The 26,610-nt window shown below is 29.5% G+C and overlaps 1 protein-coding gene across 1 annotated transcript in view; it reads right to left on the bottom strand.

Annotated features, from left to right (window-relative positions):
- LOC113375869 overlaps positions 1-26,610 on the bottom strand; it is a 196,731-nt gene that overhangs the window by 53,741 nt on the left and 116,380 nt on the right. Inside the window, exon 2 of the mRNA XM_026615817.1 lies at positions 12,035-12,387. Within this exon, the coding sequence (XP_026471602.1) occupies positions 12,035-12,283 (249 nt within the window). The 5' untranslated portion in view covers positions 12,284-12,387. The remainder of the gene's footprint in view (positions 1-12,034; positions 12,388-26,610) is intronic.

Raw genomic sequence — 26,610 nt, 5'->3', positions numbered from 1 at the left:
ATCAGCATATTTTCTATAAATTTTACTTAATTTGCAACTTTACTATGATTTTAATATAAATAAAAATTAAATTTCAAAACATGTTATTTTTCTCGTATAAAAATTTTTCAATATAACATATAGGTTACTATTTTATTTGTTACGATGTAAAATATTTCATTGTAAAATATGTCACAATGGGTTTGTTGTTTGTGTAGTCTCATTCATTCATCATTTTATGTTCAAGATTAAAATGAGCCTTTATGAAGCTGCTATTCTAACTTCTTTATTTTATTCTCTTTTTTATGCATCTGCTTTGGCTTTCATTCGCAATTGATAATCAACTCATAACAAAACGTTATTATTATAATATAGGAACGCACACACACGCACACACACACACACACACACACACACACACACACATATATATATATATATATATATATATATATATATATAATATGTAGATAAGTAAAAATCTAAGAAAAAGTGATAAAAGGATTTAAGAAAAAAGTAATAAGTATACAGAACTGTGCAGGCCCGTCGTAATATAAAATTGTACTATCATAAAATGTTTGCGTTATTAACATCGAGTAATTCTAAATTTATTAACCTATGAAAATATGGAATAATTTTTCTGCCTGCTATTATCTTGATCAGTGTAACAAAAACTACCTGGGGTTAGTTGAAACAAAACCGTGGGGCTTGTTGTGACATAGAAAAATTATTTACAGATATTCGGAATGTATATATATATATATATATATATATATATATATATATAATGGAAGAGCTAGGAGCTGATTGTAATAGTTTTTTTAACTTCCTGAAGGAGCGATAAATTCATTCTTGAAATAAACAGTTGGAAATTTCATCTAAATATCTAAATATCAATTTAGGTTGATTAAGTCAATTCTTAAACATTTCGGGAAGTTCCTGCAACTGGCCTTAAGGCTAAATGCAGAACGATTTACATGTCTAACCAAGATCTTTTTTTTTAAATCTTGGAAATGAATTATTTATGCATTTGATGATTCTCAAAAACGTACAGAATTTAATGATATAGCTACTGTATATGCAATATATAATGATTTTGTTATTTGAAATGTTGCACAGTAGAAATATTATGAATATCATTTTAAATAGCTGACTTTTTTCACTGTTCGCTTCTGAGACGACTATGACTTCATTACACTGAGCGTGAATTATAGCGGATTAGAACTTTTCCAAATCCTCCGGAGTTTTTCGAAAGTGCGTGAGTTTTCTTCTTTTCGTCTGCGATGATCGGATCTCATCCGCACTGGTATTGTTATATTAGTATCTGTATTAGTATAACTGCTGAACATTGATCTTCTATTATGCATCCGACGGTCGTTCTCGAGCATCTTTTATCCTTCTTTCTTTGAGGGCACAGTTTCCTTTTATTGTTATGTGATTTCCCGTTGCTCTATATCACAGAGCAGTTTCGCATAGCGCGCAAACCTCACTAGACCCTCTTTTATTCTTTGCTAAGGGCATCGTTTCATTTGAATTTGCTTATCTCGCGAAATTTTACGACGAGTTGTCCGCCCGATGCGCGCATGCCACGCGAAACGTTTTAATTTAATGTACGCTGTAATACGGCTTTAATTTATATCAAGGGTATATTTTGAAATTGTTCTATATTATGTTTAAGCCGCGACTAAGGCTCTTATCTAACAAGCCACTTATCCGAGCAACTTTAGTACTATCTCGACCCCAGCAGCTAGAATCTTGACTTTTCACCTTTGGAATCAAATCCAAAACTTGTGTATTGAAAAGTCTCTTTTTAAAAGTTATACAAACGCGTCGATATGAAGCGTTCCCCGTTTTTCTATTACAAACCCGATTGGTTTCAATCAACAAATTTTTCGATTCCCTCCTATGCCGCGAGCAGTTGTGAAAATGATATTTGCACGTACGGCGTTGTGTTCCGAACGGGTTATGATTAAGTTCTATGGGCGGACTGGCGATATTACTAAATGTGACAAGGAAATGGGATTTCATCGGCAGGAGTGGGCTGTGATATCCGGCAGTTGGCGTTCAACTACTGGATATCGTTGAAATTTCAAACGTTTGAAACTGCGACTATAGATCTTTGGGTTCGATGTCAAAGATGTCACGGTCTACGTGGAATTATTGGAGACACGGGTAACCGCAGTGGCCCCCATGGGGAATCTGAAGGAGTCACATAGCACAAGTATTTTTGTTGGTAGGACTCGAATGGGTGGAGGATTCGCCTTGTCATTCATGCGAGGATTAAAACTTTCCGGGGAAAGTAAAAGGTCAACCTCGCAAAGCACCGCGCGCATAATCAATACGGCCGGCACTCTGTAAAGACTTTGGCCCGCGGAAAAGCCTGCTGGACAAATATCTAGCGAAAGATTCATCGAAACGTCGCGTTTCAACGAAGCGCGAAGCTTTCAAATATTGATTCAACATTGTTTGATTTAATGAAATGGTTGCTTGCAGAGATAAACTTATTTTATCATCCATAGTGAACTATTGATGCCCTATTAAATAAATAAAGAATATATATTTGCAATAAATTTTTACTTAAGGTCAAAATCAACTAACACAACTCAAATCATTCAATAGTTGGAATGACTATTTTTAAAAAAAGCTTAATAATTTAATAATAATAATTTTGTATATTAATATTTTCATAATAAAAATAATTTTCGCCAAGCTGTTTTTTAATATCATATTAGTTAAAAAATCATCACATTGTTTTTAAACTGAACATCAAAAGCATTTACTTTAATTTCAGTTGTTGAAATTGTCAATGTATAAAAAATGTATATATTATAATAAAATAATATAAAAAGTAAGTCTACTTTTGATCTACTCATATAGAGGAGCTAGGGCTGGTTGTAACAGTTTTTTCTTAACTAATATTTTGAAATCCGCTGATTATATTTTTACGAAATAGATATGGATAGTTGCTGCAACTATGCTTCTACCAAATCAAGTAAAAATAATTCCATAATTGTTTATTATTTCTGAATCATTATCTAAGAAACTCCATGTTTGGAGCTAGTAGTAACGTCTACCAAGCCAAGTAGTAACGACAAAAAAACGACAATAATACCTATAGTGATCATTTATTATTCACTTAATTTTGAGAAAATTGACTTCTTTCTGAGTAGTTCTTTCCATAAGTCAACGTAGACTATAATTAATACATAAAAAATATACAGTGTAACTATAATATTATTTTTTATAATAAATCAACATAAACTACAATTATTATCATAATACAAACAAAAGACAGTGTCTCCTTCTGTAACACATTTAAATTTGTGCACATCTTACAGACAATAAATTCCACCCATTTCGTTTCATTTGAATCTGTATATAATTTCTATATGGTACAACAGAGGTTCTGTTTCAACTAACCCCTGGTGTGATTTTTACATGAATTAATATAACCATTCAAACAATTTAACAATTACTAAAATTAAGATAGTGATAAGAAATTAATTAAATAAGATATATAAAATTTGTAAGATTCTATTCGAAAACCTACGTTATTAGTTACCCCCGTTACCTATAGCCCCTAGCTTCCCTGTAAACCTCGACAAAAAATTAAAATACTTAGTGAATAAAACCACGAAGTCTATAATTTAATAAATAAATGTCTGACATCGTGCCCTATAACCATAAATACTCAATTTCAAATTGATCAAAATCTTCAGGAAATATTAAGTGACATTTATTGCGTAACCGCGAAGTAAAATCTTTCTTAGGGGACAACGCTATTAGTCTATCGGTCAATGAAATTTGTTTAATGTCATCAATGGCGACGAAAACATAGTCAGGGTATAAAACCGTTACATGTGCTGAATATATTAAACATATTCACCAAAAAGTGCATGATTATAGAATTTTGAGGCGATTATTGAGAGAATAAAAAATGTATTTGACGGATAAGTCAAATAGTGCAGGAGTGTCTAATTCTTGCATTTCTATTTTATTTGACCATATTTATATTCTAGTTGATATTAACCGCGTGAAAATATGAAATATTTCGTAAGCTGTAATAAACTAGATGTAAAACTGAGTTTCAAGCAGTGGTTGGTTTTCCAACAAATTCTACCGTAAGATTAAAAAAAAAGATCTACTAACTACAATGGCATCGTGTCTGGAGGAAAATTGCTAGAACCTTCCGTACCGTAGTGAAATATTCGAGGATTGTTAAATGTTTTCAAATAGGTTATTGTAAATACTGTTCTTTCGCAAAATTGTTTCTTCACAAGCAAAATGTTCATTCGAATTTTTTAGAATTCTAGCTCCGTATCTCGACACAGCTGAGTCCGTCTTTGCCAAAAACTAATCACCACGTTTTCCCATTAATACGAAATTTTGAATCATTCAAATAGGAGGGTCCGTTCTTTCAAAAACCTAATTTACATGTTCCGCTCTCTTTGCTCCGTAACTCCAAAACAGCTGAAACTGTCTTTGCCAAAAACTAATCAGCACATCTCCCCATGAATAAGATTCGAACATTTTTTGAATCATTCTAATCGGATGAGCAAAAACATTGACAATTAATTGTATCCAAACACACACATACTACACACACACACACACATATATATATATATATATATATATATATATATCCCCATTTACTAACAATAAGTTATACCAAAATGCTCACAAACCTGTGAAACGTAAGGATATGCAAAGATATACAAAAATGTTCATTTTCGATTATTGGAAGAACACTATAACTTACCCGAAAAGTTATTAAAATGTAAATGATGCTTATAAAACACATAATTTAACTCATGTGGTGCTGTCTTTGATATAAATAGATATAATATAGATTATAATTAAGCTTCTGGTCCTGGGATAATCTGATTATTATAATACGAAACTAATCGCTTCATATTATCGATGTATAAAGCTTTTGTTGGCTTTAACATATTTCATTTATAAAATATTGGTTAACATTATAATAGCTACATTTTAATTATAAGAATCGATTGACTAGTGACATCGAAATTCAGCATAAAATTGTTTATAAGTTCCTAATATTCAATTAAATTACTTCACTTCAGGGAATAAAAATTGAATTGAAAGTGTTTAGTTCATATACATTTAGTACCTATTTCGGTACGAGATAGCAAATGATTTATCTAAACAGGTTATGTATCATAGATAACAAATTTTGTTTCCTAGTTCATTAATAGAAAATTTACGCATACACTCATATTTTTAATAAGCAATGCTAAATGATAGTAAGGCTAAGCCATAAGCATTCCAGCACAGTAGTCAAGTATATAATTTTCTTCTCAGCAAGATGCGTGCTTGCATTCACATACATTCTAATATAGAGATCACCGTTTCTCCCAAGTCCTAGATTATACCACACAAGTGCTTCACTTCCCGCTCGATAAAGTAGATCTACGCTGATGACAAAAACGTACGGTCTTCCAAAAGGTAATTCTATGGAGGAATATTTTCTGCAAACATCTAGTGGCCGCCATACAGAAAACTCAAAACGAGGGACCGTCATAAACGACTATGCTGGTCGTGATAGTTCTTAGGGAATAGATTGTGTGTTTTGCGTTTGAAGTTCAAATGATAATGTTTTCATTTTTTTGAAATCACACCAGTAAGTTATTTTAATATTATTTATTATAAATAAGTTATTTATAATAAATTTATAATACCCGAAACCAAGTCTCTATCTTATCGCAAAAACGTTAAATTAAATATATCAGCGGGTTTTAATGGATTGAATACAAAACCGCCAATATATCGAATTATAAAACGTTACCTTCTTCAGGTGCCAGAAAATAAAAATATTTTTTTAATAAAAAATATCAAAATTTTAATACAGTTTGTAGCAGGCAATAATAAAAAATAAATCTGGCTGCGATAGGGCAGGCACATATAACCGCCAAACAGATATCTATTTTCGTAGTTATCAATACTTTTTGCATGATTTCATTTAAAATATTTAAGCTATTATATATTCTTATTCAATTCTACGTTATTTGTTAATTATAAATTGAGATTAATTTTATTGTAATTATCAATATGTGTTTAGGAATGTTTGATGGAACCTTGTCCAGTTTTGGACAAAATCACATATTTATACAATCTACAGAAGGACATAGTACAATTTTGCAAGTATTACAGAGAATAAAAAACCTATCAAAGAATATTGGCTCTTACCTTATACTCCGAGTATGCAAAAAATAATTGCAGAAATGAGGTCAAAGGATTTATCAGTAAAATGAAGATACTTGCATTCATTGCAATGACCTCTTTGTCCCGTTCTGAGCTCATCGAAGGGTTTATTACGACGTATGATTTGTTACCTTTGGGCTCTTGCTTTATGATGTGTCATAAAGACTGGTGTCCTAAAGAGGATCAAACAATTTATTTGTGAACTGCCTTCTTAAAAATTAGCATTTTACTACGTCCTCACCCTATATGTCATTTTGTCCGTAATATGTGGAGAAAATGTTTTTTTTTAGGGTTTGTCGGTTTTCAAAAACCGGTTTTAAAAACCAGTTTTTGTCAAAATTATAGAATTCGAAAACCGTTTTTTTAGTAAAAAAAAGTCAGTTTTCGCTGTATAAATGGAAAATGACAAATATAGCCAAATATAAAAGATTGATAATTATTGAAATGATATCGGTTCAATAGCATTTTATATCTTATAAGTCTGCAATGGTTCCTAGAAAGGTTTTGTATATATTAATTTAGATTTTTGTACCAGTGTATATATATTAATTTAAATCAATGTGACTTCTTCTTAAAGAAGTAACTTCCACTACTCAAACTTAAAAAAATGAGTTTAACTCTAGAAGCCACGAATTACCACGAACAAAAACTTAGAATTATTATATCAGGCTTTAAAAATAATTAAGTATAATTTGGTCGCAAGTATGAGAGTTTCTATTTCAGGAAATTTTGTGAGTAAACAAAGGACACGTCTAAGTAGCAATTTGATAGACGTTCTCAGGTTTTTGAAATCATATTTATTAAACAAAAAACAATTAGAATGTTTAAAATAAATTAATTAAAACTTCTCGGAACAGACAAATTGAATTTTAAAAAAAAAGATATTAACAAGTATGTATCAACATGTATCTAATATCTTTTTATTTTTATTTTTTAATTTAATGATTTTTTTTACTTATAAATGTATTATTTTTATTTATTTGAAAACTTTCCTTTCACTATCATAAAAATATTTTCTTTCTCATTTGTGAAAATGATGCATGAATGACAAATGATTATTTTCAAAGTTATTTAATCAAGATAAACTATTAATTTTCAGTTCTACTAATTAAAATTAAAATAATTTTGTTTACTATCTATAAAATTGAACAATAAATAAATTCAGTCAACTTCTGCTCTAAATAACACTAAATTTGCGGATAAATTACATAATATTTGAACAAAAATTTATTTGCTATATAAAATTCGAAAACCGGTTAAAACTGTTTTTTTAGTAAAATTAAAATTCGAAAACTGGTTTTCTGAAATGTCGGTTTTTGTATAACCCCTAGTTTTTATCATTTGTTGCATTTTTACTTAATAAATTTATTATTATAGTTCGTACTTATTCAAAGGAATTTGTTTCTTAATGACTAGTTATATAATTAATTAAATAAATAGTAATCGCAAAAAAATCGAAAATAAGATTTTTATATATCTTTACGTTTTAGGTTTCTGAAAATTTTGGCATATCTTAAAAAAAATTGATGTATGTGTGTATCTGTGTGGGTGTGTATGCGCGGATACAATTTTTGTCGACAATTTCGAGAACACGGATCAACCGATATGAATGATTCAAAAAACATGTTACTTGTATTGACGAAATGAACATCTGGTGAACTTTTTGCAAAGGCAGGTCCAGCGTTTTTAGAGATCCAATGAAAAATGGAAAACTAATGCCATTTGGCGGTCAGAAATGATCATTAGACATATGCACATCATATTATCAGATATTTTATAGAGATTATAATAATAACTACAAATTTTGTGTACATTTATATGGGTTCCGTACCGTATTACGCGCTTAGATATTTCGACTTTAAAACAGCTATATAATATAAAAAAATCCATTTTTTTTTTTAAGTTTTTTTAAAAATTCTAGTTTTCGGTACGGGAAGTTCCAGTAATTTGCCTTAAGTCACTATGCCATGCACCAATAGTTTAGAATCAAAATGAGTGGAATATCATATTTTGTATACTTTTGATGTTTTAGTAATTTATAAGTACTCTCCACGTCTTTCAAGTCTTTCAAACTCCGTTATGACTATATGATTCTTTTAATTTTATCACAAAATTGACGCGGCGCCTCCACCGTAATATATTAATCTGTAAAAAAGGTCACTAAGAATTTAGAGGAAATAAACAATTTTATTGTTTTATTTCTATAGAAAATTTAAAAAAAAAACAAAATACTCATGAATAATATATAAATAATACAAATTATTTCGCTTAGAAATTGCTATGCACACATAAAGTCGCAGCTAGGTAGTTAAACGCTTAACTTTTAAAATTTATACGAATATCAGTATTCAAATCAGAACTACCTGTATTGCATAATTTACGAAAGTTCCTAACTTAAGTAATTACAAACAATAATCATAAGAATAACACAACAATGGATATGGTATAGGTGTTTCAAACTGCGTATCTAGTGTGTTTATTTTGTATGAATTTGTGTGAGTTAAGTAAAAGCATATACGTTAAGCAAACTTATGTGGTCTATTTGCGCATTTACAGTTTGGGAAGAAACTTCCAACAAGCAGTATTTAGTTAAAATAAACCTTAGGTATGTTTAGTCTATTTATTGTAGTAATCGCACAAAATTGTTTTACTAACAAACTGTTGAAAGTTTGCAAATCTCTATTCTATAAAGCTTTATGCATGATATAAATGGTTATTAGTGCTTATTAGTTGTTCTTTTTATTTTATTATATGAAAATTATACATTAAATAATTTATACATTTATTAAACAAAATTAAAATACCGAAGATATTAAAAATAAACATATATTTTATATTATTTCAAAATCATTCGTAGTATTTTGTAGAATAGTCGACACAAATATTAATTGGCATTATGAGATAATAGATATAATGATATAATCCGATTATGAGAATATCATAATAAATTATTCGAATGATTAGACATTCAATTAAGTTATTCCACATATATTTTATCTGTGTTAGGATACTGCTCATTATAAAAACCAAATAATAATTAAGTATATTATAACTGATTTTATGTTTTCAATAAATCATCAAAACTTCAGGAATACGTAAAAACACTACTATTTTTTTAAGTAAATTCCTATAATCAACAGCTACTACTATTAAAATATATTTTACAATCATTTCTCAATTTTTTAAAATATTAATTAATTTACCAAAATTTGAAATTAAAACATAATACAAAACCATGTTTTTCATATTTACATACTACACAATGCCAGTGCCATTTTAAAACGCAATGAACGTATTATTTAAATAGAATTACTTTATTTGTTATTTATATACAAAACGTAAAAATAACACTTTATAAAAATTCATATACATAAATAACATCTAATAGAAAGTTTACAGTTGTGTTTAAACAATATTTGCGGTTGTACATTGGAATGACGTTGGAATTTTACATATATTTTCGAAGTTCAATCAGTCTTTAGATATGATTTGTGATACTTGCTTTTATTTAATTTACACATTTTATTCTAAATAAATACTGGCAGTTGGATATTTGGGGTTGATAAAAATAGTTATGTCAAAATATATATGACACTAGTGTTAATAGTTTGCTAATTTTGATGCATTAAGTGATGGCGTAGTGAAAATTATTGATCATACTTTTTCAGAATTAATATGAAATAATTTGTAGATATAGGGTAAAGCGAGACTTAAAGGTCCGCGGGTAAGAAGGACCACCATCGATCTCAAAAACTTGTAAAGTTAAGATTTTTTACCTTAATCTTTAACTCCATCATTATTCTTTCGACGGAACAAGAGAAAAACGGCAATGTTTGCAAATCCATAATAAAAGAATTTATTTTCGTTGTTATTTGTTTTGGTTGTGAGCACTGTTGCTTAGTTTATAATAAGACCTTAATCGAATTTTTAAGTATATTTTTTTGTTTTATAACATGCAATGGTAATTTCAAATAAGAGACAACATTTTTTTATATAAGCTCTATAGAAGTTCACAATTGAATAGGGAAAAAAGGACCATCTGAAGCTATTACTCTTGCAGAGGTGTAAAAAATAAAAAATAGCAAATTAAAGTTAATTAAGGCAAAAAAAACAATTTTACAAAAGGAATATTAAATAAATAGTTATCGCAACTCTGTTGATAATTTATTCTGGCAAAACACCTGGATCCAGATCCAGATTATTTGCAGTGTAAAAAATGCACTCGTGGGATTGATATTTTGTATTGGTTAAATAAAAGGTAGCTGTTATTTTGTGAAATACCTTTATTAGTATTGAAATAAGACATTGGTCCTTCCTATAGGAAAAACAGGGTTTTTTTTAAAACAGGGGAAAAACATTCGTCTATAATGATGAATTATCTAGGAGCTTCATTGAACATAGTCTTATAGTTGTCTGTTTGATACGTTGTTGTAATATGATAGGTTTGGTTTTTGCAATATAATTGCTCAATGTCAAATTGATGCTTCGTGCTCCGCCTTATTCTACCTCAAATTGTATGTTGCACAATATGTTCTTAATAGCAACAAAGTCGAAAATTGTAACAAGAAAACAATATTTACGATTATATAGTAAAAAGTAGTGATGTCAAGTAGTGATTCGAATCATTCGAATCAAGTCTTTAACGACTTGATTCGAATCAGATTTTACTTGATTCGAATCAACTCGTATCAAGACGCGAAATATTTACTGTGATAAAATATGTATTAACACAAATTTTTCATAAATATAACATTCTTCATGAATATAAATATAAAAAAAATGTTTTAATTCAATTCAATATTATAATCATATAAAAAATAAATATCATAAATATAAAAAATCAATAATGAATTAAATCATGCGAGTCACCCGACTTTAATATGCTTAAATGTATCAGTCGACTCCAATCGTCTTTATATGACTTTAACCGCATTCATCGACTAACTATATCATCCGACTTCATATGACTCGAACCGAATCAAGCGGCGATATGAGTTATTCCGACTTCATATGGGGCGATATCAAGCGACTTTGAAACAGATACTATGCATCGTCGTTCTTGCGTATTTATTTATTTTACGAAGCGCTGAGAGCGATTTTGTTCGTGAAATATCAATACCCAATTTTGATAATAATTAAGTGTTTTGGATTTTAAATGTTATCAGAATAAACTACTCGAAATGATAAAACGAGTTTCGGTAATCTTTCAATATAATTCTCTTTTGAAAGAATTACTAAACACCAGAAAGTCAGTAAATAATATGTTAACTTCTGATTATGTAAGTAATGGCAAATTTACATTAATGAAATTAACTTTCAGCTCTCAGTTTAGATGCGATCCTTTACTGATTACATAGTAAAATAACCAATCGACCCATGATTCCAAATATTATTTTATATGCTTTAGTGATGCACAATTGTTTGGTAATCTATCATTGTAAGTTAATTTGAAGATATATTTCAGCCGTCCTCAAAATTATATCATTTTTAATAATTTTCAGAATATACTTTTTGATAGTGATTTATGTTTACAATTTCTACTTTGTCGGTTATATTGGTTAAACTGACAATTTTGATTATAAATTTGGATCACTTTTACTAAATAAATACATCCATGATTTTTTTCATCCATATATATACTTGATTCGAGTTGATTCGAATCATGATTCGAATCAGGTTTTTTTCTGATTCGAATATCGGGAATTTTTCGAGTCGGCACATCACTAGACTAAAAAGCACTAAGTTTGTAGTAAGATATAAACTTGTAGCAAAATTTAGTACTGCGCATAAGAAAGTGCAAAAATCATAATAATATATATAATATAAATACCTTTGTGATGCATTGCGGGACAATGTGAAAACATCCGTCTCTGATCTCCACGTAACGCAGCGGCGGTGTCGGTGTCGGCATGGATGTGAATATCAAGGCTGGTTGCGTCTTTGGAACATCATACACGAGATTAAATACGTAGATCGCTTTATACCTCGGTATACGACGTCGGTGGCAAACGATATAATGCGGATAGTAGTAGCACGGTACAAGAGACCGTGTATATTTGACGGAGGTCGGGGACGTCATTGGCTCCTGCGCGAGGGGCGATCGTTTACTCAGTCGGGACGAGGTTCGCCCGGTGCGCCCGGTTCGCCTGGCATTGTCAGGCGGGAGCTGGAAGTAACATCTACCTGTGAAACAATAAAAAATATGCGATAATTAATTATTTCGTTGAAAGTAGTTGCTAATACACTGTTTATATGTAATTTATTAATTCCAAGCATAAAAGCTATTTTGCTCTTATATTTTACGCATCTCAATAAATAAATAATTACGAGTCTCTATCTGGAGTATCAAGTTACATCGTTGAAATGCGTGGTTAGTTCATATGAAGTATTGCAAATTAGCAATCAAAAATTACAATACAAATTTGCTTGAAATATATTAGACATTTTTGAATTTGAGCGATGTTACAGTTATCGAACCTGTTTCATAACAGGTATAATAGCATGTGTGTTTACAAAATAATTCAACCTTTGCGAGCAACGAATTTTTTTTTACGGTAAGGCGCGTCACAAAGGCGAATTTGACTTAAAATAATCATACTGTTTAAACCAAAATAACTATATCGTCATAAACTATCTTCAGTAAAATTGCATTTTTTAATATAATTTATTTTTTTATTTAGTAATATTTCCTTGCTTACACCTTTGCCAGAGTAGACGTTAAGTTGCTGATTTTTACCCCACATGTAAGCTTTCATAAATGATATATAACGGGACTTGTTTCAGAGGTCCCGGGTTCGATACCCACCTCGAGCAGCCTGTTGTCAGGCAACATTGACAACGATTTTTACTTGGAAATATAGATAGCAATATGTTTCCAAGTGAAAATAGCCCTCACCCGGCATTGTTGCACCATACTTGCCCTATTACAGATATTTTAATAAAAAAAATTATTATACAGAGATGTGACAACTGTTTGGGTTGCCATCTGTAATAAAACAAACGTAGTTTGTAAGATCTTACTCACAACAGCTCATAGAACCCATTAGTTCTGATTGCTGTTCAACTACTTGCTATTGGTATTTTGCCTTGAGGCAAGATAAATAATCGACTTAATCAATGAAAAATAAATTAATTTATTACACATAATTTAATTGAACGAACGAACACATTAACTCGGAGTATTTTCTAAACAAAACTTTTCACAAATCAATAATTTATATAATTAAACCAGCGTTGATGGTTTAGTATGTTCATTAAGATCAAGTACTCCATCGTTATACCAAGTAAATCGTCTAATTTTAATTTAAAAAAACGTCAAAAAAACTACTCATTTTCTCAAAATTTGATGAATTTTTAAAATTAAACTACTTGTCGTAAGGCCGTAATATTTCAGTAAGTTCTATAAGACCATGATATATATCGCCAAATAAATTTCCATAACAATCGTCTTAAATTTTTTTTCAACTGTTAATTACAAGAAAACGGCTCGGTAGATTTTCACCTAAAACTAATCAGTATTATTCCCAACTAATATTTTTCGAACAGTTTTTAATGTTTTAAAATCGAATCGGTAATATGAGCTTAAATGTGGACGAAAAGTTTAGCACTTTTTCTAAAATTACATAGAAACGGTTCGGCCGATAGCTGCACAAAACTACGAGAAAAGATCGATCGACATCAAAATATATCGATTGCCTTTTAAATTTTTGAAATCGGTATACTTAAACATAATGTTAAGGTTTTGCAAAGTAAACAACAGAGCTCACAAAAAAAACTAACAATGAAAAAGACTTTTGTTTGAAAATCCATTTTCAAACATGTCCATTTATCTTCTGATAAAGACGTCGCAAGAATTATTAAATTAATATAGCTATTATTATATAAAAAACAATCTGAAATATAATGTAATATGTGAAAACCCACATTATTTTTAAAACACACTTCGCATAATTTAAAACCTAGAATATAACACTGAACGATTTGTTGAAATATATTTTATTTGCGGGATTTAGAGTTTGAAATTTAAATAACACATTTATCAAAGGGTTTTGAAAATGTCTTAATATTAATTTGATTTTCTCGATAAAAAGATAAGATTCAAGATAAAAACAATGAAAATGAAAAATATATAATATATTGATGCATGCTATTATTTATAGTACATCTTTACATCAATTTTAATTTTAAATTTTCACCTGTAAATTGAACATATAATAGTTTCGGAAATATTTAATATAAATATTTCAAAAATGCTTTCTATTTTTTTTAGTTCTTGAAGTGATTCATCGAATGATTGAAACCTAAAAATAGTTTGTAACTTATTTTTGATATGTTTCATTCGGTCCTTATATAGTCAAAATATCAAATCAAAGGCAATTTTCTGATAATAAAGAACATTCTAAAGTTTTATCATAATAATTGGTAGTTCTAGTAATTACTTGCAACTGATAATTATGTAACGTACTAATAATAAAACTGCATTGGGATCAGTGATACACCCCACTAAAGACACTTATTTGAAATAATAATAGTATTGTTGAAATAAGCCGCTTCTCCAAAGAAATTGCTAAAAGCACTTCGAGTCTATATTGTATGAATCTCTTTCCAACATCAATTCATGTCTTTTCGTTCATGTCTGTATTTGAACAAGAATATATCCGATAGTTGATATAATTTTGAGCCAATCTATATGAGCTTTTTGTAATACTTCATTTTAAATGGCAAGGTTTTTCTAATATTCGAAGTAAAAATTGATTGGGCATCAGATAGTAAAGTTGTGACGCTTAATTAAAACATTGTTAACTAATATGTTAAATAAGAGAGAAACAAATTGATAAAAATTACACCGACAAAATATTGCCATAAAATGTGTTTTCACATTAGAAGCTTTTCGAATATTGCATTAGAACGACAACCAATTTGAGTGATAATTAACCCTCCGCCGGTCGGATATTTATTTACCTTCAAACGGTCGGATTAGTCTGGCTGGACCACACATTTTTTCGTCCTGATTTTTTCATTGATCGACAGCTAATGAAATTTTAGGAAAAGTCCAGAAATTTCAAGTCGATAGGATTACTAAAAGTATTTTTTTTAATTGAAGTCGGAAAAAGTCTGGCCAGACCTTTCAGACCAACGGATAGTTAATACTGCCCATTATAGATGCCATATATCAGCTTTTTATTGTAGTTTAATACATTACTAATAGATATTATTATTTACTTATCTACTTATATTACATTGTTTATCTCGATACGCCATTGTTAACTTCCCAAAGAATAAGTTATAGTGATGACAAAAAAATCTGAAATAAAAGTTTTTATATATGTATCTTTACATTTTAATGGTTTCTGAACATTCTGGCATACCAAAACAAAACTGATGTATGTTTGTGTGTGTTTGGATACAATCAACCGATTTGAATAATTAAAAAAAAACATTCGATTGCTATTGAAGGAAGACGTACTGATTAGTTTTTGGCAAAGCAAGTCCAGTTTTTTTGGAGATACGGGGTAGAAAGTGCCAAGAATAGCGATTTTCAGAGATCACTTGTATTGACAAAATGAAAAACTAGTTGATTTTTTGTAAAGGCAGGTCCAGCACTTTTAAAAATAAAAAAAAATTGCGATCTGCTGGTCAAAAATGATCAATAGACATATGGACATAAATTTATCAGATATTTTATAGAGATTTTAATAATAAGTACAAATGTGATTTACATTTATATGAACTCTGTATCAAAATTTATAATGATTAGCTGTTAGACCCTAAAGCGGAGTTTAGCGGTTTGTTATTTCGTCTCCAAAATAGCTAAGCAGCATGTTTGCTTTAAAAAAAAAATCAAAATTTTCAAAAAATGTAAGGCTTTAAATTATGGTACAAAATGTTCCCGCAATTTGCCTTGAGGCACGATGCAATTTACCACTAGTTTTGTTAAAGTTTGTGTTAAACATATAAATTCAAAATTCCAAAAGCTCATAGATACCAGTAGGCTTACCAGCCCTCTGTCTTTCGTCGCCGAACGACAATACCGCAAGCTTTACCAGGGGAGAGCCTCATTATCCGTCGCACATGGAACACCTTAATCTGTACCTGAATACCCATGGACAGACCGGAGTTGGGGGCCAAACGACGCCCAATTCTCGCTCACAGTACGTATAATACACGTAAACCGCGGTGTTCGCATAGGCTTAATATCACAATTGGACGGAAGAGCAGACAGTGACGAATCGGTTCGAGAGGCGTACAGGTTACGCGATACATCATATAAATGGTTCCGAATTGCGGATTCTAAAGATTTTGATACTTTATCGCTTTTCACAGGGTTTTTAATATACCGAAAAGATGTTTTCGGTTGAGCAAATATAGAAGATTAGGACGCAACATATATGCAGGTAATGCATAATTTGAATCATAATAACAAGGTCGGTGAATACATACCTTAGTAAAACTAGTGATGTATGGCATTGTTTCAGGAAAATGGCTGAAACTTCCCGTACCAAAAATTAAATTTTTTGAAAAATTTTTAGAATATTTTGAAATCTTTGAAAAAAATTAGATTTTTGAGAACTTTGAATTTTTTGATGAAATTTGACTTGCAAAAAACAGATTTTTTTATATTTCAACTTTTTTTGAAAATGTTTTTCAAAGCAATTGCGCTGCGTAGATGTTTTAGAGACTAAATATCGAAGCACGTAAGCGACGTGTCGTACTCTAACGGATAAAACATTGGTACGGAACTCATAGAAATGTAAACAAAATTTTTACATTATTAAAATCTTTATAAAATATCTGATAATTTGATGTGCATATGTCTAATGATCATTTTAGACCGCAAAATGGCTTTTTTTTTCGCACTCGATCACTGAAACCGCTAGACCTGTCTTTACAGAAATTGTATAAGTTCTACATTATGTTAATAAAATGTCGAATGTTTTTTGAACTATTAAAATCAAACGCTGCGCTCAAAAACTGAAAAGTTATTTTTGGCACTTTTTGCTCCGTATCTTAGAAAAGCCTGAACCTGCCTTTGCCTAACTAATCAGCACGACTCCCTTTCGAAAGGAATCAAATGTTGTTTTGTTTGCAAAATCTTTGACAAAAAAGTGTATCCGCATATACATACATACAAACACAAATACATCAATTTTTCCTAATGTATGCCAAAATATTTAGAAGTTTCTGTAACTTAAAGATATGTCAAAAATAATTTTTATTTTTTTGCGATTACTATAACCTACCCTACGGGAAGTTAAAAATAATTATCAAATTTTGTTAGTCCCTTTATGGCTGACAATTGTAAATTCCACAAATTTATTACATGTCCTTAACTGGATAGTTGTAAATTAAATAGAGAATAAAAAAAATAAAAAAAGAGTGCGCGTAAGGTTCACACGGAATTGAAGTAAAACTTATTTGCTACCGTACAAGATAGCATTTAAGTAAAAATAAATACATCATACAACAATTTTGAATAATGTTTATTAGTAATATGGTAATACTCGTGATGCACACATTTATTAGTGTCAACCATTATACACATTTATATAATAATAAATTATAAATTATATATTTATAATTGCAATAAAATTATGTATAATATTTTTTTAATTTTTATTTTCAATAGCAATCAGAATACATGACTATTCTATGAGCCATTTGGCTTATGTCATTCACTCACACACATACACACACACTTGCAAACACACATATAAATTTATCGGATCAATATTACAATCATATTTAGAGAATCACTTCAATAAATGATTCAATTATTCTGTTCATATTATCTAAGGTTCCTCCATATTATCTTCGGGCAGCTTCTTCTTCAGTCTTCTTGAAGTTGATGTCTCAAGAAGCTGAGAGACTATATGGTTTGAATGATGTTGTAGTTTTTGAAAATGTTTTATACTGTTGATTTGTATTATTTTGTTTATAAAATCAATATGAAGATCGTCGTGTAAAGTTTTGTTACTAACAAACCACGGAGCATCAGTAATCTGCCTCAACATTTTCGATTGGGCACGTTGCATTAACGCTATGTTGGATTTGCTTGCACAGCTCCACAATTCAATGCCATAAGTCCATATGGGTTTTATTATTGCCTTGTAAATTAGAAGTTTATTGTCAATCGATAAAATTGACTTGCGTCCCAGTAGCCAGTATAGTTTAGCGGTTCTAATTTTTATAGTCTTTAATTTGGCGCGAATATGGCCCTTCCACGTGAGCCTGCGATCTAAATGCATACTTAAGTATTTGACGCATTCGGTGCTTGGAATTGCTTGGCCATAAAAATGTACTCCTGGGCATGTTGTCTTGTTCAGTGTAAATGTTATATGATTAGACTTGCTCTCATTTATTTTTATTCTCCATTTTTTTGTCCAATCCTCTATAACATTTAGATGCCTTAATAATAATAATAAATTAAAGTCATACTTCAAATATGACATGATCGGTTTGTCATTGTAATTAGCATTTAGAAATGAACTTTCATTAGAGAAATGAAGTAATTGCTGATTAATAAATTCGTTAATATTCGTTCACACAGCGGATTATGTTAAACAACACCTAAACAAATATATTGTTTTTGCAACTTCACTCATCTTGTAATTGTGTTTGAAGAACTTCATGTAATTAAAATTAACATACATTATTTTTTTACTTTTTTGCTCACGATAAAATCTCATTCTTTAAACAGCCGTAATATCTGTTTTGCCTAAAAATATTTTCCATTTTAATAATTTTCAAGGAACAGAGTAAAATATTCTTCTGATTCAAGCATTTTTCATTAAATCAAGATTTGTACTACGATGTAACTTTAAAATGTTTATTTATCTATGCCGATTTCCTTGTTAATATCAGAACGCATACAACGTTGATTCCGGTACGCATACAACGATAGAATTCTATTTACATACACGACGACTAATACAATCGACTTGTATAGAAATGATTTCATCGAGAGCGACATTTCGGGCGTAACAGACTTCTGTTGCATTTGTACAGATTCACATCCTAGTCGCGCCTAAAGAAGTTTTATTTCAAACATTTTGGTAGATAAAATGACTTGGTTGGTTGGATTATAAAAATATTTCAATTACTTACCGTGCAATACATTTTAAATTAAAGTATATTCGTATATGGATTATAATTATCTATTTAAAAGTGTTTATATTAATTGTTATTAATAATTGATCAATATTTATTGATTACTGATTTTTTTTCCGAATATTTAATTCTGATACGGAAAGTTTCAGCAATTTGCCTTAAGACATGATGTCATACACCACTAGCTTTAAATAGACAACTTGCGCTATAAAAAGTTGAAAAATTTAAAAACTGACATATATATATATATATATATATATATATATATATATATAGGGTGGTTCTTTATATGGACATTTTCGAATTTCCTTGCTCCCAGACGCTTAAAAGCTTCTAAGGGAGCAATAAAATTCGAAAATGTTCATATTAAGGACCACTCTTTAAAGTAGTAAAGTATAAATAAATAAAGTATAATAGAGAAAGAGATTAGTTTGTACAATGCTATACTCCTACAATCATGAATGTGAAAGGAACGGGGTTGTATACATTCCGCTAACTGCATCACGCTTTAATCAATTCCACGTAACAAAGTGGCAAACATCACCAACTCCGCCTCCGAATCTTTGCGAGCATCACCGTCTCATAACTGGAGAACACGTCCTCACGCGAATGAGAACTAGTAGTTTTTGCGAGACCACTAAAGTGAATTTACTGTACATAACCTTACTATATTACTTTCGGCGAGTTAGTTACGGTCGAGTGTGTGCCGTAGCCGAGGGTTTTGTTCGCTGCCGTGTGTCTCGGGCGAAGGAAACATTGTCGGCAATTCGGCGAACGTGTTGCCGGGTCGTACGCCGGGACGGGACGGTACGGGCTATCAAGCCGCACGGGGGCTCAACTATTATGAAACGCTCCGACGGTAATGTGTATTGAGCTTTAAGGTATTAGCATAATGTAGATATACGAACTTCTTGTCTCACTCTAACTAAATTAACAGCAAGTTTCATTTATTTTGTATGTTTGTTTCCAAAATAAATTCTAACATATATGGGTGGACTGTGGATGGTAGTCGTCATAACAGCTGAAATATACTGATTTCAAAATATGGTTCATAGAAAGATGAAATATGATTTTTTGAACAAGTTTTCATTATTGCTTTTAGTCAGTGCCTTACATTAACATGATCAGTAGACCGCATTGCTTTTAAACAGTCAAAAGTAAGTTTTTATGTTAGAATTATTCTAATAATAACTAAATTGCATACAGATTACTCCATTTGTTTGTTATTCTAATTAGCGTTTAGAAATGAACATTCATTAGAGAAATGAAGTAATTGCTGATTAATAAATTCTATAATATTCGTTCACACAGTAGACAACGCCTAAATAAATATTGTTTTCGCAACATCACTCATCATGTAATTTTGTTTGAAGAACTTCATGTAATTAAAATTAACATACATTCATTGACTGCTTGTATCTTTTTTACTTTTTCGCTGGCGATATAATCATATTCTTTGAACAGCCGTAATATCTGTATTGCCTAAAAATATTTTTTATTTTAATAACTTCAAAGATTTATAGAAACTACGAATAATATAGATTTCTAATCAATAAATTTACGTTTAGTACACGGCCCAAATTTATAATTTGCTTTATTATCTTCAATGAACAGCGTAGAATATTCTTCTGATTCAAGCATTTTTCATTAAATGAACATCATTGTACTATGATGTAACTTTAAAATGTTTATTTATCTACGATATCGGTACGAATACAACGATGATGCTGGTACGCATACAACGTTGATGCCGGTACGCATACAACGACAGACCTGTATTCACATACGCGACGACTAATAAAATAGCAAATGACGAATCATTGGCACTCGACTCTGCAGTAACGCACTTCCGTTGCATTTGTACGGATTTACACCCTAGTCGCGCCTAAAGACGTTTTACTTCAAAATTTACAAGGACCTCTTGTTAACTTTGTATAAAAAAATATTTTTGTTATATATTAACAATAATAAAAGTCGTTACAAACCATTTTGGTGTTTATACCTATTGCTTTCACCTAACTTTATACCTATCACAATCGTCTCTGTGGGGTGTAGCCGATTGTGACACTCGCCTTTTTCTTATATAATTTGATATTATGACTAATTCATCGTATTTGAGAACAGTATTTCCTTATTTTCACGTAGATAAATGTTCAATTCACGACTTTATTTACCTTTTTTCTGCTAACTGGTAAATTAACAAAATCATGGCTGATAAAAATAGAGGGGCAACCGTACCCAGTTTTCCATACGTCTACAAAATTCATAGTTATAACAAATTAGTGCATAACAAATTAAGTTCATATAAATATATGTCGGTATGTGTGGAAACATGTATATCGAACAATATTAAAAAACATACATACCTATAACTTGAAATATTATCATTATATTTTTTAGGTAATGTATAACTTAATTTTTAGAGAGTAGTTGTCAGTTTTTTTTAACTTGAATTTTCTAAAGCTCCTGAAGAACGAGACGTTCCATGTTCCTAAACCGCAGAAAAATTATAAATAAACAAATAACTTTTTTTTGAATAAAAATTAGGTTTTTAGTAAGGTGACCATAGGTCCTGATTTTTCCGAATTTCAACCTAGTGTCTCGAGTTTTTCTAAGAGCAATAAATATCTTGAATTTAGAACTTTTGTACCGGGTTTTTGAAAGTATAGATTCAAATTGAATCTTCGTAATTTCTTGATCACAAAATCACAATTACCTATGGAATATCTGAAGATAATTTATGTATACAACGAATATGCTTATATTGAGCAATATGTTGAATTTTTATTAGAATTATAATTCAAAGTATAGCTTAGATATTATATAACATGATCAAATATTAAGATTCTCACTAAAAGTTTGATACAAAAAATTGATTTCTTTAAAAAAAACTTATATTATTCTTATATATATATACTTATTTTTTTATATATCCTTAAACAGCATTTAGTACTTTGATTTGTATTTAAGTTATTTAACATAAAGAACTATTGATTAAATCGACTATAATATTTTATCGAAAAGTTTATAAAACTTGCATAAGGCGTAATTTCTCTTGAATCTAGCATGTTTTCAATTGCTACAATAAATGATAATTTTAAATAACGTATGGCCTTTCAATATAATATTTTCTGCATCCACAGACTGTGAATTGTTCGAATATGAAAATCTATGTTAACTGCATTTTATACCTATTTCAATACATTCGTTTCATACAAATCACCGTTCTTCAACTTCAACAATCAAGTGATGGCATATCTAACCCCATTCGCTTATTCAGATGCAAATCGTGCCGTCGAAATTTATTCCGATGCATTTGTTCGAAACAAATAGTTCGTCGTGCAGTTCCATAATATTCTATGCCGGACAGGGGCTCCATATTTGTCCTCATGACATTGTGTTTTGTAGATTGTTTTGAGTATTGCTTACGCGAATATTCCAATTATTTCGTATCTAGTTTCATGGAAAAGCGTCGCGAAAACTTTAATGAAATTCCGTAATCCAATCACCGTGGTGTATGACATGTGGATATTTGTAATTGCTGCAGCTACATGAAATGTTCCGAATGTTTTGGTGGTTTGGTGTTTGGCGTTTGGATGTTGTATGCAAGTAGGCGATTTTCATGTTGAAATTGCATGCATTGTGATTAATAATGGGCAAGCATTTCCAAATAATTTTGGATAATGAAAGCTTGTAATTGAATAATAATTTAATTGGATAATGAAAATCAATTATGCGGGCTGAGTCGATTTCATTAATTAGGACTCTTAACTGTTCTTTGAAAATATAGTTTTTGCGTTTTCAAAACAGTTTACGCAGCGTTAACAGATATATCTATTCATTATAGGTATATATTGAAATGTTTATTTAGATCTGAGAAATAATAATTTATTTTGATCAAGTTTTATAAGACGTTTATTGATTAGAATTTAATGAATCTGTACTTGACATTCTGACTATTCTGTAGATAGTATGCAACTAGCCGTTAGTTAAAGTTTATAACAATTAGTGTTTAATTACTATTTACTATAATTATGAATAAGTATATTAATTTTTTTTAAAGTTTGGGCCATAAGTAAAGTTGAAATTAAAGAAATTAGTTCGTTATAAATAGAGATTCCCTGTACATAATAAATTAATTTGGCATAATTTTATTCTTTTTAACTTCCAAAAAGGAAACGTTTACACAAAATTACGTTTTTGCCAGAAAAATTCGATTTGCTAATTTTATATAATATTTTGTTGGCATGTTAAGTCATTCTCAATTATTTCACACTGAATTTGGATATGATATGTATGAGTGTATATGGAGTGTATGTAATAAAGTATAACTTCAATAAACTAGTTGGTATTGGTATTTTGCCTTGAGGCAAGTTACATGAACTTTCCAATATGCGTAAATAATCTTAATCAATAAAAAATAAATTAATTTGTGAGTGATTAAAAGTATTTTGAGTGGATTTATTACACATAATTGAGTACTTTCTAAAAGCAAATTTTCAAAAATCAATAATTTTTATAATTGAATCAGTTTTCGCAGAACTAATGGTTTAGTATATTCATTAAGACCGAGTACGCTATCGTTATACCAAGTAAATCGTCTAATTTTAATTTTAACAAAAGTTAAAATTAAAAGAAATCTACTCATTTTCTTAAACTTTGATAAATTTTTAAAATTAAACTACGGTCTGTCGTAAGGCCGTAATATTTCAATAAGTTGTTAATGATATATATCGCCAAAAAAGTTCCCTAAAAATCGGCTTGGGTATGGGCGTGTTTCCATACAGAATTGGCCCCACCCTGGTATTTAAATAATTTTGATGCCATGTTATAGGTATTTTCGAGAAAATCCGATATACCAAATTTCAAATCCGTAGCTCATCATTTGGCCGAGATATCATTGAAAATGTGTGAAAGTGGCCCCTTTTTTCAAAGTCGTTTTTTGTCGCAAAGGTGAAAGATATCAAAAAACAAATAACGGGATTATATTCATATCGATGTCTACCATATTTTTAATAACAAATATTGTTTAACAATTATTTTTTAGTGCAGGAAAAAGTGAAAAGAATTTTTCGTTTTGAATTTTCGGGTAGTGCGGTTGTCTGGACTAATTTTTAATTAGCATCATTAGAACGGCTATTCAATTTTCTTTTAGTGTGCAAAATTTTGTTTTATTTCATGTGGTAAAACACATTCAAAATTAGAAAAAACCTGAGCAAGTACACGCTCGCGCTCATATAACACCCGTGTATAAGTCATCCCACATTCGCAACGACTTGCTCGCCGCGCGTCTTGATAAATTAAAACATTTTTAATAAAATACAAGATATATACATTTATATTTTTAATAATTATATATTTATATGTATATGTATAATAATAACTATATTTTTATATAATTAATTATATATTATTTATATATTGCACAAGTATATTATATGATTTAATCATCATTAATAATTTATTAATTATTACTTATTAATTAATTATTAATTATCATTTATTGATATTAATTATTAATACCACTAAATAAATAAAAAATAGGTTGATAAAAAATATACATAATAATAGTATATCGGTATATGATTACTATTCATGCTACAGCGCAATGTATACAAATGCAAGTAGGCTAAGTTATAAATATATTAAATAATATCTTGAAGTTTTTTTTTAAATTAAATAATATATAAGAATATATTGAATAGAATATCTCAACCTATAAATACTCATAATAATTATTGAACTACTGCACTATTGTGTATCATCCTTAATTAAAATATTTGAAATTTTGCCCGCAAAAACAACACATAAGATAACAAAATACAGACAGCATAAAACTAATATAATTTTGGAATTTAACTAATCACGAAGTTTTTGATAATTATTAAATAAATAATGCTCTTTTTAATTTTTGTGTGCTCTACACCTTTGTACCAGTCGATTTTGCACTTTTCTTATATTTTAGTGTCAATTCAATTTTATATAATTTAGTTATCACCACAATACAATATATAATTATAATGTCGCGAAATTTCAAATATTTTAATTAAGGATGATACACAATAGTGCAGTAGTTCAATAATTATTATGAGTATTTATAGGTTGAGATATTCTATTCAATATATTCTTATATATTATTTAATTTAAAAAAAACTTCAAGATATTATTTAATATATTTATAACTTAGCCTACTTGCATTTGTATACATTGCGCTGTAGCATGAATAGTAATCATATACCGATATACTATTATTATGTATATTTTTTATCAATCTATTTTTTATTTATTTAGTGGTATTAATAATTAATATCAATAAATAATAATTGATAATCAATTAATAAGTAATAATTAATTAATAAATTATTAATGATGATTAAATCATATAATATACTTGTGCAATATATAAATAATATATAATTAATTATATAAAAATATAGTTATTATTATACATATACATATAAATATATAATTATTAAAAATATAAATGTATATATCTTGTATTTTATTAAAAATGTTTTAATTTATCAAGACGCGCGGCGAGCAAGTCGTTGCGAATGTGGGACGACTTATACACGGGTGTTATATGAGCGCGAGCGTGTACTTGCTCAGGTTTTTTCTAATTTTGAATGTGTTCTACCCCATGAAATAAAACAAAATTTTGCACACTAAAAGAAAATTGAATAGCCGTTCTAATGATGCTAATTAAAAATTAGTCCAAACAACCGCACTACCCGAAAATTCCAAACGAAAAATTCTTTTCACTTTTTCCTGCACTAAAAAATAATTGTTAAACAATATTTGTTATTAAAAATATGGTAGACATCGCTATGAATATAATCCCGTTATTTGTTTTTTGATATCTTTCACCGTTGCGACAAAAAACGACTTTGAAAAAAGGGGCCACTTTCACTCATTTTCAATGATATCTCGGCCAAATGACGAGCTACGGATTTGAAATTTGGTATATCGGATTTTCTCAAAAATACCTATAAAATGGCATCAAAATTATTTAAATACCAGGACGGGGCCAATTCTGTATGGAAACACGCCCATACCCTTTTTTTCAACGTTAATTACAAGAAAATGGATCGGTAAATTTTTGCCTAAAACTAATCAGTATCATTTCCAACTAATATCTTTTGAAGAGTTTTTGATTTTTTAAAATAGATTCGGCAGCATGAGCTTAAACGTGGACGAAAACTTAACACTTTTTTCAAATTACAAAAAAACAACGGTTTGGCAGATCGTCGCAAACGATGGTCCTCATTGAGATACATCAAATAGCTTTTAAATTTTTGA

This window comes from Ctenocephalides felis, unplaced genomic scaffold, assembly GCF_003426905.1.
Source record: "Ctenocephalides felis isolate EL2017-DRISC unplaced genomic scaffold, ASM342690v1 CF-g0.4_SCAFFOLD_01886, whole genome shotgun sequence".
Taxonomy (NCBI): domain Eukaryota; kingdom Metazoa; phylum Arthropoda; class Insecta; order Siphonaptera; family Pulicidae; genus Ctenocephalides; species Ctenocephalides felis.
The sequence above is the reverse complement of the archived record's forward strand: the minus strand, read 5'-3'. Positions and strand labels throughout refer to the sequence as shown.